This window comes from Sardina pilchardus, chromosome 18 (assembly GCF_963854185.1).
Source record: "Sardina pilchardus chromosome 18, fSarPil1.1, whole genome shotgun sequence".
Taxonomy (NCBI): Eukaryota; Metazoa; Chordata; class Actinopteri; order Clupeiformes; family Clupeidae; genus Sardina; species Sardina pilchardus.
The window spans coordinates 21806443-21820688 of NC_085011.1; the positions used below are offsets into that span (position 1 = coordinate 21806443).

General features: G+C 46.3%; 1 protein-coding gene across 3 annotated transcripts in view; it reads left to right on the forward strand.

The window, feature by feature from the left end:
- Positions 1-14151, forward strand: part of srfb (serum response factor b) — a 26388-nt gene extending 12237 nt beyond the window's left edge. The window contains exons 3-8 of one of the 3 annotated variants that reach the window (XM_062519432.1): positions 6533-6767; positions 8428-8604; positions 9272-9382; positions 9914-10111; positions 10573-10674; positions 11469-14151. In XM_062519432.1, coding sequence (XP_062375416.1) covers positions 6533-6767; positions 8428-8604; positions 9272-9382; positions 9914-10111; positions 10573-10674; positions 11469-11506 — 861 coding nt within the window. In that variant the 3' untranslated portion in view covers positions 11507-14151. The remainder of the gene's footprint in view (positions 1-6532; positions 6768-8427; positions 8605-9271; positions 9383-9913; positions 10112-10572; positions 10675-11468) is intronic. The other 2 variants (XM_062519429.1, XM_062519431.1) reach the window with 2 other exon arrangements.
- The last annotated feature ends 95 nt before the right edge of the window (positions 14152-14246 follow it).

Sequence of the window (14246 nt, forward strand, 5' to 3'; positions counted from 1 at the left end):
AGTAGAGAAGGTTTTTCAAATCATTACAGATGAGCCCCAGTGAAAAAGCCAACTTAAAAAATATCCTGGTACTGGGAATACGTTTCAAAGCAGGTAGTAATGACAATATTCACCTGACGTTTAGAAGTGACCTTTTTTCCCTTTTTTATTTTTTTAATTTGGCTTATCCCATAATCATGTGATCAACAGATATGTCCACATAAACAGAGTCCATCTTTTCCTCAGTGTTTTCCAAAGGCACTGTGATTTATCTGGGAGTTATGTAAGGAAGAGGCTATGCTGGAAAATGACCAAGCGGGATAACAGGAGTGTGTTTTTAAAAGTCTGCTGCTTGTCTGTGGTTGCCACTTACTTGGAGATAGTTTACTCACTAGGCTGGGATAAATCAGGGCCTCTCTCAAATATCACTTTCTTTCTTTTCTTTCTTTCTTTCTTTCTTTCTTTCTTTCTTTCTCTGCCTCCTTCACTCTTTCTTCCTCTCTCTCTTTTTCTTACTCACTTTCCATCCTTCCCTCCCTCTATTCCCCCTCTCTCCATCCATCCCTCCCTCTCTCTCTCTCTCTCTCTCTCTCTCTCAGCCGCTACCTTTTTCATGTCATCACTACATCATTATATTAACGCGTATCTTTCAGCTCATCTTCACTACTGTGCCCTCAGCTTTGTATCAAGACGGTTTTGTCTTAATCTGTTTGATGGGGAATGCATAATCTGGTTTTGACAGATCTTGCTCCGTCAGCCCCGTGGTATGCGCTCGGAGGAAAGCGCAAGAGTTGAGATCAAGTTGAAATCTCTTTAGTCGTGGTTAAACTCCTCAATGGTGCAATGGACCAGACTTGCATACAAATGAAGAGAGAGGAGCCTGCATGCTCAGTCTCATATATATACACACACACACACACACAGACAGATGCACGCACATATACCATACTCCCTCTCTCTCACCGACACTCACACACACACACACTCCCGCGCTCAACCGCAGTTCTTAGTGCCGCCAAGGAGAGAGGTACTAGGTGACAAGTGAGTGTCATTGAGATAGCGGAAAGTTAATTTACTCAGATATGCACCTTATCTTAAGCTTGGCTCTAAATAGGGTGCCTGTTGGAAAAAAAGAGACCGAGACAAAAAAGAGAGAGAGGGAGAGAGAGAGAGGGAGCACGAGACCGAGGGTGACACATTTAGTGAGGTGTGTTTGTGTATGTGAGTGTGTGCATGTGTGTATTTGGGAGGGATTTATGGTGTGTGTGTGTGTGTGTGTGTGTGTGTGTGTGTGTGTGTTGGGGGGGGGGGGTGTTGAGCAATGTGTCACTGTGTAAGGCAGGGGGGTGGAGCCAGCACGGCCTTATGTTGCTGCGAGCAGCTGTCCCGCCGGCTCGCCATTGGCTGGCTCCCGCCGACTTGGGCTGCCTTGCCTTTTTTAGCCGTCTCCCCAAACGGAGCGGCGAATTCCACACCGCTGGCAGTGTGACAGGCCAGGAGATGGCCGCCAGCAAATGGGAGATTACGCCCGCCGCCCGGCCAGTAAGCCGTACAATGGGGGCCACTAAAGCAGCTTGAGCACCAGCGCCATTTGTCACCTTCGTTTTTTTTATTTTCTTAACCCGCTCAGGGGCACAGGACAGACCCCCCCCCCCACACACACACACACAGACACACACACACATACACACCCGACTACCCTGCACTGACTGCACTCATGCCTGTCAGTTCTGTGCCATAAGCCACTGGCCACATGTTTCCCATCATATATTAGATTAACGTTTGGGATGTTCAGAGATAATACACCAACTACATTGAAGACAGTGACCTAGGGGCATTGGCATCTAATGAGTGCAAGGACTGTTTGTTTCCAATTTTGTGTGATGTGTTATTTGTTAGCTCTCCTGCAACCCCCTCCCCTCCCTCCTCCTCCTCCTCCCTCCTACACCCTCTCATCACCCTTAAACCTCTCCAACAGCACAATTATCATAATGCTCCTCAGATGCTGTAAGGTTTCAGTGTTGCTGAATAATCATCTCCATTAGGCGAGCCGCGCCGTTTCTTAACTAATGCATGCGCTCCGTAATGCGGCCTCTTAGAAGAGTGGGCTCTTAAGGGACGATGTGTTCCGGGTTGGCCCTGGCTCTTGTCATCCCTTTTTCGCAGTGAATCAGCGCTGCTAGGAGATTTGTAAGGCCTCATTATTTGAAGTGGAGGCCTTTTCTCCGGAGGTTTTTTTCCTCGTCTTAAAGGCGGCCCCTTAGAGAGAGCGTCCCACACAGAGGAGTAGTGTACGCAGCGGTTTTTGTTTTTTAATTGGATGTAATTGGATGCTCATTTTGGGATTTGTGTTTGATTTAAAGAGAAAGTGAGTGTTTTTGTGCCCTCTGCTTTAAAAGTGAGTCTTCTCTTTAAAGTGGTACTTCTTTAAAAAAAATCCCCATGCAGTTATTATACTTAAAGTGCTGGCAATTCCGTCATTTCCCAACTATTAGCCGTGGTTTATACATTGGTGCATTGATATGGTATTATTATTTTTTTTATTTTTTTTCACTTGAATAAAATACTATGCTGCGGTTTATTCGCAATGCAGCTAATACACAGGAAATGACAGTACATTTAATCTGTTATCCTTCCAATAAAGTTCAATGAACGGAATCTATTAACCTCAAATGCAAGAATCCTCTCCTCAGTGTAAGGAATGGATTCTCCTCCTGCGCTTGAAGTTGTCTTCCTATTATTTGGACAAAGTTAAAGAGTTTCCCCGACACATGGCTAAGAACTTCCATGAATAAATCCAATAAATAAATTCGAATGACCCACAGACACAGTTCTCATAGAGTAGGGCCAGAGAGGGTTAAAGCAGATCTTTGGTAGGACTGCGTCATAAAGATTCATAGTTCCATCTGAATGTCACATTCCCCCCCAAAGTCACCTGTGGGAGTCATGGCAGTGGCTGATGTGGAGTGACATTGTGCAAGGGCCGCGTGTCTGTCCGTTGGCACTGAGGGGGTTAATCCAGCCCCCCAGCCTCCAGGTCTCAGGTTTCCAGCCAGCTGTCTGCTCAGAACCCTCAGCTGTTCACCCATTCTCACACCCCCCCACCCCCCCACAGAGCTCCCAGAGGCCGAATGACCGACTGTCCTCCCTGTATGTTTCAGACACTTCACAGCCACCACCAGCCCCCAACCCCCCTTCCCCACATCACACACACGCACAGACACACGTGCGCGCACACACACACTCACACACATGCACTCGCATGTACACTCACACTCACTGTGTCCTGCCCTTGGCAAATAGCGACTTTTCTCCTTGACGCAGGTTGAGGAGTTTATATGTGTGTATCACCATCCCCTGGGTTAGACCTGCTACTGCAGCTGTTTCCAGTACCTACACTTTTTTTTTTTACTTGTGAGATGAGGATGACACACACACACACACACACACACACACACACGCACACACACACTGTTGTGCTGTGAGCATCTTTTTTTAAGCCACATTCACATTTATGTTGACTAGCAATGAGAGACCATGCAATGTTAATGTAATTCAGCGACGACAGGCGAACCCCTGCCGATATGAAACATTGAGCAACAGAGTTCAAATAATTGCAGCTTATGAGGCGACAAGTGATTGCCTTCGAGCGAATCACAAAGTGTGTGAGCGGGCCTTTTCTTTGGACTGATGGTTCTAATTATTAGATTCTTTCACATTGCTCTGATTATGCCTCTTGTGTGTGAGGACAGTGAAGGGTAAAAGGAGCAGGGCAGAGTGAATCAGAGGCCAACACGTGTATGCTGCTGCACTAACAGGCAAGAATTGGTCAGCAAACTGTCCAACTTTAACCTTCTGTGCTCTTCCCAAAAGTGAAAGAAAAATGAAAGTGAGTGGGGCAAGTCAGAGACTTTGAACCTTTCTAGTCCTCAAAAACCCTGTGTGTGCGTGCGTGTGTGTGCATACGTGTGTGTGTGTGCGTACCTGTGTGTGTGCGTGTGTGTGTGTGTGTCTCTCTCTCTCTCTCTCTCTCTCTCTCACTCACTCTCACTCACTCTCTCTCCCCATCTCCATCTTCCTTCTCCTGTCAGTGGAAATGGACACATTCCTCTCCATTTTCCCAGAAAGAGCCTTTCACAGACTTTACAGCAAAGGGACTGGATACAGTCAGGCCCTCGCTCAGGCAGATTTATGTTAACACTGCTCCAGTTTTACAGGACTCCAACAACTCCGTTCAAACTCCACATCTGGTCATGATCAGTGCGCACACAATACGCCGCTCGGACTCCCAGCTACGCAGAGAGTGGAGCCCAGCGCTCGGTGAAGCACCTCCAGTAGCAGGAACTCCAGCCCCTCCTCCTCCTCCTCCTCCTCCTCTGCCTCCTCCCTTATGCAGGGTTAACTTACAGGCCCTATTTTAACCCACCTGATTCAGCTGCGCAGGCACCTCCAGTATGTCTGAACCGAGGGGTGCCAAGTGTGTCAGACTAGCCCGAGCACCGTGGCCTATCCCCTGCGTAGCCAGCGCACGTCCAGCAGGGAGGAGAGGAGAGAGGGGTGTAGCTTTACCTGCTCCTGCCGGGCGGCAGCGGCCGAGGTGGGGGGGGGGTTGGGGGGGTTGGAGCCTTTACTCTGCCGCCTGGTGTCCGCTGGAGCAGGGTGGACGGGGGGGGGGGAAAGGGAAACGGCGGGAGCCCCTATCAGCACAGGGTTCACTCCACAGGGTCCTGCTTACCTCTCACCCACTCAATTAGTCACGTATAAACGGGAGCTGGCTCCCAGTGTGCGCTCTTAACTGCAGGCTAACAACCTGGCTTTGCACAGCTAGACGCTGGCCCGAGAGTAATGAGATTAACACGTTTTTAAAAGCAAAAAATGATTGCCAGATCATTTATCCCAGACAAAAGACACCTGCTTTGAAAGTAGATGTTTATTAGGAAAGTCTGGAGTGTGTGTGTGTGTGTGTGTGAGCTCATGATTTATCCAGCACAGTTAACTTTGAATGGTTAGGTTTTTCTTGTTCATATGTCCTTCTTAAATGTCGTGACTTGACTGGCTGCACACTCAAAATGCGCACACACACACACACCTAGACACACGCTAGGATCAATGAGCACACCAGGAAAACATGCACTAGGGCCAGAGAGCATACCCACACGCAGACACACACACACACACACACACACACACACACACACACACACACACACACACACACACACAGAGCAGCTACTCGGCATATGGAAAATAATCCAAAAGATCTTTATCCACACTTATTGCCAAGTCACTATATCATGAGCATACTGATGGAGCATACCAATGTGAAATAGCAGGGCGAAGCAGTCCTTATTTTGCCTCATCATGTGCTGTATTCTGGCACGTTATGCTGTGTTGATTGTGTGGACTCTGTGGCCTGTGGTTTGGTCTGTGTTGGGAACTACAGTACAACAAAGGTGGACAGTTGGGTTTGCCCTCTGCCCTGTCTATGGGGCTGTTGAATTCTTGGTCTGATTATTTGCTTTCACAAGCTCAGTTTTTGCATCTTTGACTATCAGCTGAATGTTTGCCTTTGTGCGACTTTAATGTTGTTGTTGGTCGGGGGTCTTCTCTTGTCTTCTCTTCCTCTTCTCTTCCTCTTCTCTTCTCTTCTTTTATCTTTTCATCTCTTCTCCGCTCAGTGAGGAACAGTGTGCCCAAGAGCCAAACTAGCATCTTCTCTCAGTTGAAACGTATCATCATCTCTTTACAGGGAGTCCTGGATTGCTAGAGCTTGTCGTCATGGTGACCGTGCATCATTCAAATGTTTCTCTTTTATCATCTGTACTCTTCATAAGAGTCAGTGGAGGGTAATTAGCCATGAAATAACCTGCTAACACAGATGGCTCTGATGCCTGATTTCTGCTTTGGTCTCAGCACTTCTCCAAAGCTGTGCATTGTTCAGATGCTATACAGAACTTCTCAGCTGTCATCTAGTCTTTTGTTGCTAAGGTACCATTTATGTGTTTGTGTTTAAAGGTTATGTAAGATTGTATTGTTATTTTGATGATCTAACCCTTTTCCAGTAGCCTAAAACCTACCAGCTCAACACTGCCTCCTGTGGCTGGAGGATGCATAACAACTGGAATATGTGCCTTTTGAATATGCTGTCTGATTTCTTAACAATGATGTGCAGTGGCATTCAATCAAGACATCAGTAATTCCACTTCTCTGCAGGGCTTCTAGAACCCTCCAATGCCACCTCGGGCCCGTTTAGTCATCAGCCTACCCATCTGCTGTCTGTGATTCACTGGGGAGTCTCAAGTGACTCACTCAGTGTCTCGTTACCTGTGGCAATTGCACAAAGTTAAATTTAGGCAGAAATATGGACGTCAATTATTTCTTAATAAAGATGTCTCGATTGCACCATTAGATGATTTGATGATGACCGTTTGTGTTCATTGTCAATTTTGATCGGGCTACTTACGGCCTGTTTGGAGTCTGACAGCAGCGTGCTGAAAAGCATTTGTTTTTCATGTCAATTTTTCTTTCTTCTGTTCTTGTCCTTTTGCCACAGGACACTCTTAAGCCGGCCTTCACCGTGGCCAGTCTCCCTGGCAACACGAGCACGTCGACCACCACCTCCACCAGCATGCAGGCCAGCAGCAGCTCCTCCTTCCCCATCACCAACTACCTGGCGCCCGTCTCCTCCGGCAACGGCGGTGGGGGGGCGGCCAACGGCACGCTGCTGAAGACGGCCGGCGCCCCCGGGGGGGTCATGCAGCTGCCCAGCGGCTTCACCTTCATGTCAGGTGAGGGGTCCAGAGGACACACCTGTTTCGGGTTATTTCATCAGATGGATGTTTGTTCGGCACTGGGTGTTTCATGAATGGGTACAGCATGGCCGACTGCCCAGAGATCAAGATTTTTGGTAGTAACAGAAATGCCCCCAAGTTAGAGAGTGTTCTGACCACAGAAACACAAGATTGGACAACTCCTGTTGAGAGCACGGCACAGTCATGAGATGAGATGTGAGAAGAGTTAAGTCACTGTTTAGATGTGGAGTCATTACGGCTAATGGTGGTTGGCTAGCTGATAAGTTCAAACATATTTCTTGCAAACACCATTAAACCTTGTGCCCAACTGTACTGACAGTCATGTGCTCCATGATGGGGGAATAGGAACACTACAGAATCAATTTGCATCTCTGGTACATTTGAGCTAAGCATGTAAGGTCAGTATTTCATCAATATCCTATCGGTCAATATTTGTGTTAGCTTATTTGGTCCCGTCTCTAGACCATCAAAGGAGTTCAGCACAGTTCACTGATGATAATCTCACATTATTATTAGTCGCAGTAGAACTGCTTAGTCACGTTTCTTGAATATGAACCCTACGAGGTCTTTTGATGTGCTGTATGACGTGTTCCTGAAGAGGCTGCGTTGACCCAACTCCTCATGTCAGCGAGCTTATTTGCATTGTGCGGCTCTTGAGCTGCTCCTGTTCCCCCACGCCCCGGTCGTGTTTTCAATTCAGCGGAGCCCCGTCCCCAGCGTGAGCCGTGGTGACCCTGGTGCCTTTGATGGCCATCGTGCCGCCAGAGGATTAATCAGGCCCATGGCACAATGAGCCAGTAATTAGTCATGAATATTCAATGGCCTCCGAGTGAGACGAGGGGGGGGGGGGGCGGCGCGGCTAATTTCCCACGTCTGCCAGCATCAGAGAGGAGGAGAGCCGACCCCCCCACTTGGGACTTTACCGGCTACTCCTGGTCATCTTTCTAGACTACGGTCAGACTGTACGGTTTCCAATATTGGTGCTTTAAGCATCCTTGTGTTGCACCATTGCATGAAATTATTATGATGGAACATTGTCTGTGCTCTGTTGTGATGTTTGACAGGTGCCAACAGGCATTCTGTCACTGCGGTAGACCATGTCAGTGTAGTGTGTCAGTGTTGAGTTAAATGGCTTTTCATGGACTTTTCCTGTTCAGGAGTCGTGGCTCAGTGGCTTGGAGCCAATGGCTAACTGTAGTACATTGACCATGTACAACAAGTTACTCACGGTCTTGCAGAAATAACACAGATGACCTATTTGTGTGTGTTTGTGTTTAGAGGGCAGTTGGCTTCAGGTTTGACCAGATAGGCTAGGTATAGTCGTAGCCAGGTCAGGTGCCCTAAATCCAAGGATAAATGAGCAAGAGCTGTAGCCATGTCATGTCGCTAGCTTATCTCTTTGGGGTTTTACTATGCCAAGGCCTTTACCACCCTGCGTAGCTACTGACCCCAGAACAGACCTGCCCCTCACCTGGCATTGGTCCAGAGAATCCCTGTTTGGCATGGCCTTACTCATCCATATCAGCATGCCATGATACACAGATCTTCCCACTCACTCATTCATCCCCTCCTTTTCCTCTCTTTTATTTATTCCCTCGCTTCCTGTCCTCCGTCCTCGCCGGACTCCTCTGTCCAGCAGCAGGCACTCCGTTCCCCCCCGGCACGCCTGCCATTCCCCTGAGCTCGCTGCAGCAGCACTCCCTGGCCATCCAGGGCCAGCAGGGGCCAGCCATCGGCGCCACGGCCGCCCAGTCGCAGACGCAACAGGGCCAGCAGGCCGTCTTCAGGCTGCCCGCCGCCGTCTCCCTCGCAGGTGAGATGACCCGCACAGCCGGCCCAGCTCGCCGTCTACCTGATTAGTTACTCTGCTGCTTCATGTGTGTCTGTGTCTGTGTCTGTGTCTGTGTCTGTGTCTGTGTCTGTCGGTGTGTCTGTGTCTGTGTCTGTCTGCAAGCCTGCCTGACTCATCTGCGTTCATGTCTGTGTTCGGCTGGGTTCTCAACCAGTCTGCCTGTCCTTTGTGTGTCTCTGTCGCTGCTATTCTGTGTCTGTTATCACGACTGGCTGTCTTTTCATTGGTGTCTGCATGTGTGAGTGAGTGTAAGAGAGACAGAGTTGAATAGATAAATGGAGTGTGTGTGTGTGTGTGTGTGTGTGTGTGTGTGTGTGTGTGTGTGTGTGTGTGTGTGTGTGTGTGTGTGTGTGTGTGTGTGTGTGTGTGTGTGTGTGTGTGTGTGTGTGTGTGTGTGTGTGTGTGTGTGTGTGTGTGTGTGTGTGTGTGTGTGTGTGTGTGTGTCTTTTGTGTGTGTGCAATTCACTTGCTGTCCATATGTCTGACCACTCTCTATCTGCCTGTGTGTATTGAGAAAATGTTCCCAGTGTGCAGTCCTAGAAGGCTGTAGGACACTGTGTATGTATGTGTGTTTGTCAGTCTGTGTGTGTTTGTGTTTGAGCCCAGAGCTAAGGTTTGCTTCTCACAGGTGGAGCCATGTCTCAGCAGCTTCAGGCCATACAGGTGCACCCCACCACCCAATCCAGCTCCATCAGCTGTGGAGACAACAGCCCTGAGATCTCCCAGGCAACCACCACGGGTACCCTTTCACTCTCTCTCTCTCTTTCTCTCTCTCGCTATCTGTCTCCTTTCTTTCTATGCTTTCAGCTGGAAAGAGTGAGATATCTGTAGGAGGCGTGGGAGCATAATAATATTAGTCATTTGTAATAACAGTCATGAGATTAGAATAATTTATTGGTAACTGAATTTGTTGATTTTTCATTCTAGTAGTTTTGGGTATTGCTAATTATATTTGAATATGATATTTGCTTTGTGGTGTTCTGTTCGCCTACAGTAATTGATAAAGACAACATTTCGGCAAGTCCTTTGTAGGAGGCTGTAGGTCTTCATTTCACAGAATATTACAAAGGCCTCTCATTATTCATCAGGGAGGCAAGCAGGGAAATGAATGACTAATTTCACATTTTAAAGGTCAATAAGATGCAGTACTCACATTTTAGTGCAATAACGCCCCCTAGAGTAAGAGATTCAGGACTGCACCCAGCCTGGATATTCAACTTTCCAAATCTGAAAACCTCATGTTTGCTTGTTTTTTCTTGTCCATGTCCAGCCACGGTCAGCCTCCCGGCGACCATTGTGACGTCATCGGTGCCCACCTCCATGGCAGGTCACATGATGTACCCCAGCCCCCACACGGTCATGTACGCCTCCGCGCCCACGCTGGCGGACGGGGGGCTGGCGGTCCTCAACGCCTTCTCCCAGGGGCCCTCCGCCATGCAGGTGTCCCACAGCCAAGCCCAGGACTCAGGTACGGATGAGCACCGCAGTCCGGTAGGGCCGGTTTACAACTTACAGTGCTTTGTCAAATGTATATCCTAAAATGTCATCTTGTATATCCTAAAAAAGATTGTCTTTTATATCTTACATAGTCAATTTTGTTATCAACAATAAATTAGTTATTGTTTTAACTTTAATATTTAAAGTTGATGGGGAGTGCGGATAGGTTCTTATTTGCATGTTAGTGTTCTTGTGTACTATTTGTTTTGTTTTGGTCTGATGCCTATCACTGATTGTCATGAAAGAAACATGCAATATAATATATATTCCCATTGAACTGAAAAATAGATTGCTATGCAATGCATATAGTACAATGCAAACAGATTGTTGTCTGCAGGTTCTAGCGATTGTAAAGCATTGTGGAGAGAGAGCAAAGCTAGTTGAGACAGGAATGTGACCGTTGTCCTTCTCGCCCCTTCTGTCGTCCTGCAGGTGCTGTCCCTCAGGTGTTCCTCACGGCGCCCCCGGGCACGGTGCAGATCCCCGTCTCCGCGGTGCAGCTACACCCAGTACGGCAAGATCTCCACTTTACAAGTGAAACTCCCAATATTCTCTCTTCTCTCTGTGCAACTAGCATGCTGATGCCTGCCACTAAAGCACTGCGGGGGGCCGAGCGGCAGGGCCAGGGAGAGCGCCGGACTTGATGCGCTTTTTCCCGCCCTGCCCACCGGTGCCGTGGAGTCTGTTAGAGATACGCTGGCCAGTCGGACAACGACAACTTTGGAAACACTGCATGCACACCAAAAATGAAAGAAAGCAACAAAAAAAAAGAAAGCAAAAGCACTGGGTCTTTGGCAGACCGTCTTGTCATTTTGTGAAAGAGGTCTCTCAAAGTGCTGCTGAGCTAGTTTGCGTTGGCACTCACCTAAGTGTTATTTTGTGGTAGGCTATTAAGTCCTAGATGCTATGAATCATGAGTGAGTGGCTAAATACTGCACACAAATAGAATGAACACAGGATCAAGTTTTGTGTTGAGTTGTTGTTGCTGTGTTTAGTTATTTTGCCTCACCGTTAAATAAGAAAATACTTCACACTCATGACGGTATGATGATTTTTTATTGATGCCATTTCCCTTAAGCCAAAATTAACTTTTTGTAGAGACCTCTAAAACATATAATCGTACATTAACAGCTCCTGCAGTATTATGCATAGTGCATACGGGTTCTGGTGGTCCAAATCCACTCACAGGGCATGCAGCTTTGACTAGCGTTTGACCCGGGACTTCATCCTGGTGTGTTCTCACTTCTCAGCTTGTAGGTGATTGGTCAGGGTGTACTGCTAACGGATGATTCATGTTGTTTTTCCTTCCTTTTCCTCCCTCTGGCCAGATGGTAATTGGACAGCAGTCCAGCGGCAGCAGCAATAATCTGACCGAGCTGCAAGTTGTCAACCTGGACGCCCAACAGAACACCAAGGGGGACTGACCCGTCGGGTCGGCCAGCACTGAGCAGAGGAAGGGCTCACCAGGGACTCTCGCCACTATTTATTGATGCCTTTTCACCTTTCAGAAAATTTTTCATTCTTCATTTGTTATACCACCTTTTTGGTTTTTGTTTTATGTTTTCTGTTGTACAGGATGTACTGTAAATGTGTGTGCACACTGGAGTGTTGGGGTGCATGAGCGTTGATGAAGTAGGAACTGAATAGGACTCTCTCCATTTAAAAGGGCATTATTCAATTCCGGCTCTATGTCTTGATCAATTTAATGTGCTGTAATGGAATTGAAATGGACTGCCCTTCCCTCCCCCCCCCCCCCTCCCCCCCTACAAAAAAACACTAACAGCGTGTGGATAACAGTGCCCCTCCAATGGTGTGAGGGTGCCTGTGTGTCTGCGAATGAGAGCTCCCATGTATGTGCATACATATGTGTGGATGTGCAATTGTAAATATGGCATAGGACTTATCACTACATCAGGTTGAATTCTCCTTTGGGTTGATCAAATCCATGAATGGGTGTTCAGCTGTGTGAGTGAATGTATGGTTTTTTTTGTTTGTTTTTTTTAAATATAAACAGTGTTTGTGACTTATACACACACTGCAGACACTGCTGCCTCTCACCTCAGCCAAAGAGTAATCTTTCTATCAGTATTTGTACTTGGTGTGTGCGCGTGTATGTGTGCACGTGTGTGCACGTGAGTGTGTGCGTGCGTGTGTGTATGTGTTGGCAGGAGGGCTTGTGTATGTGTTTGGGTATATGTCTGCCTGTTTTGTGTGCAGGAAATCGGGTTTTCATTGGGTTGGGATTTGAGAATATAAAATCTAAAAAATGTTTTGACAAATGTACATAATTTCTTTTTTAATTGAAAATGTATTTTAGCCTATTTGTGCAATGGCATGTAGAGTTTTGTTTTGTTTTGTTTTGTTTTGTTTTTTAAAATTGTGTTTTGTATACATATGTGACCCATCTGCATTCATAAGTTCATGAACAATTACATAAATCAATGTAATATAAAATATATTATGTCGATTTATGTAAGTTCAAGGGTAATTGATGAAGGCCACATAGTTTCACTCAGATCTGCCAGTTTCACTTCTAAGTTGTTGCTCCAACATTGTGCCAAACAACTGCATCACTCTAACCAGTCACAAAACAAGGGCAGACAGGCCAATCACTACCCATTCATCAGTCTATGATTCCACCTTTCGTTTTGCTTGCTTGACCACGTCATTCTGCTTGTTTCTCATCCTTGTCAGTATGCCATTCTTGCTGGACTCTGCAGATCGCATTCTGTCCTCGTCGGCCCACGTAGTTCTATCCGCATATCCACTCTCAAGTGTGTCCAGTCATCTTTGGTGCCTTTTAAGAGCAAACTGTTAACTTTGACAAAAAAAGCTCTCTTACCCTGCATAAAGTGCAGTGAATTGTGACCACTGAAGATGTCATACATTGCTTTAAGTGGGTAACCCACTTAATGTTGAATTCTAAATGGATGCAATAGTCCATTATCATTGCTATGAACAAGCTCCAGCTGTTTTCTATCTCGCTCACTTTTGCTTTCTTCTGTAGCCTCTGGACTAGATATTTTTGCTTGTTTAGTCAGGACTCACGCAGGACAGGTTACATTCAGATGTTTGCGTCTATAGAGTACAAACTTGGCCTTGGTCATCAGGAGTCTGGTCACATTTCAGTTTCAGGTCTTTGATTGCCTTGTTCTGCTTTTGATGATTCATAGCCACCTTAGAACCGCAGCTACTTTTTTTTAGATGTTAGATCCTGGTTCTGTCTGTGTCAAGACACACATTCAAACAGGAGCAGTATAGGCACTGGAGTGGCGATACCTGCTGGGTATTTCTTCATATTTTTTATACCTTTTGTTGTTCAGTGACACACTATACACAGGTGTAAATTTTTGGCTTTCATTTGAAAATTGTGTCGGTGTGGATCATTGCCATGCTAACAGGTGATACTGTCAGAATTTTTTTTTTCAAACTATTAGAACTGGTGTGGCATTGGAACACCAGTCTCTGCCCTTAATGTTCTCACAGAGCAGTGCTGAACAGAAACATATCTGCTCCCTTTCAATGCAAAGGGTTAGGAGGGGGATGCCAAGGTTAATATTCTCAGATGGAATACTGTGCAAAATCGTACGAAACCCATAGCCATTGCCTTTCCCTGAATCCTTTCCTGACTTGGGTTGGCCCCCTAACAAGGTCTCTAAGTGGATCTACAAACTTGTCACTAAGATGTGACCATCAAGGCTTTTGAATGTAATCATAATTTCGACTAAGTGTTCCTCAGACCTCACTAATGTTTAGTTAATTGATGTCATAACCAGCTAATAACTGTTTTGTCTTGGGAAAAAATAAGATATCCCTTAGATTTGGATTTCATTGCTTTTTTTTTTTTTTAAATGTAGCTTTATTATTATTATTATTATTATTTAATACTTAATGAGTGAGTGAGAGGAACAATGCACACTGACTCTTCATAACGGTGTGGATTTTGTTTGTTAAAATTGTTTTGGGGATGTTTATGTATCACAGTAAAGTACAGAACATTTTGTAATAAAAAAAAACTTAAAATGACTTCAATTGTTTCAGCTTCAATTACTTCACTATTGCCCAGCATAATTGAACCACAACCATAACTCCATCACTGGCAGTAT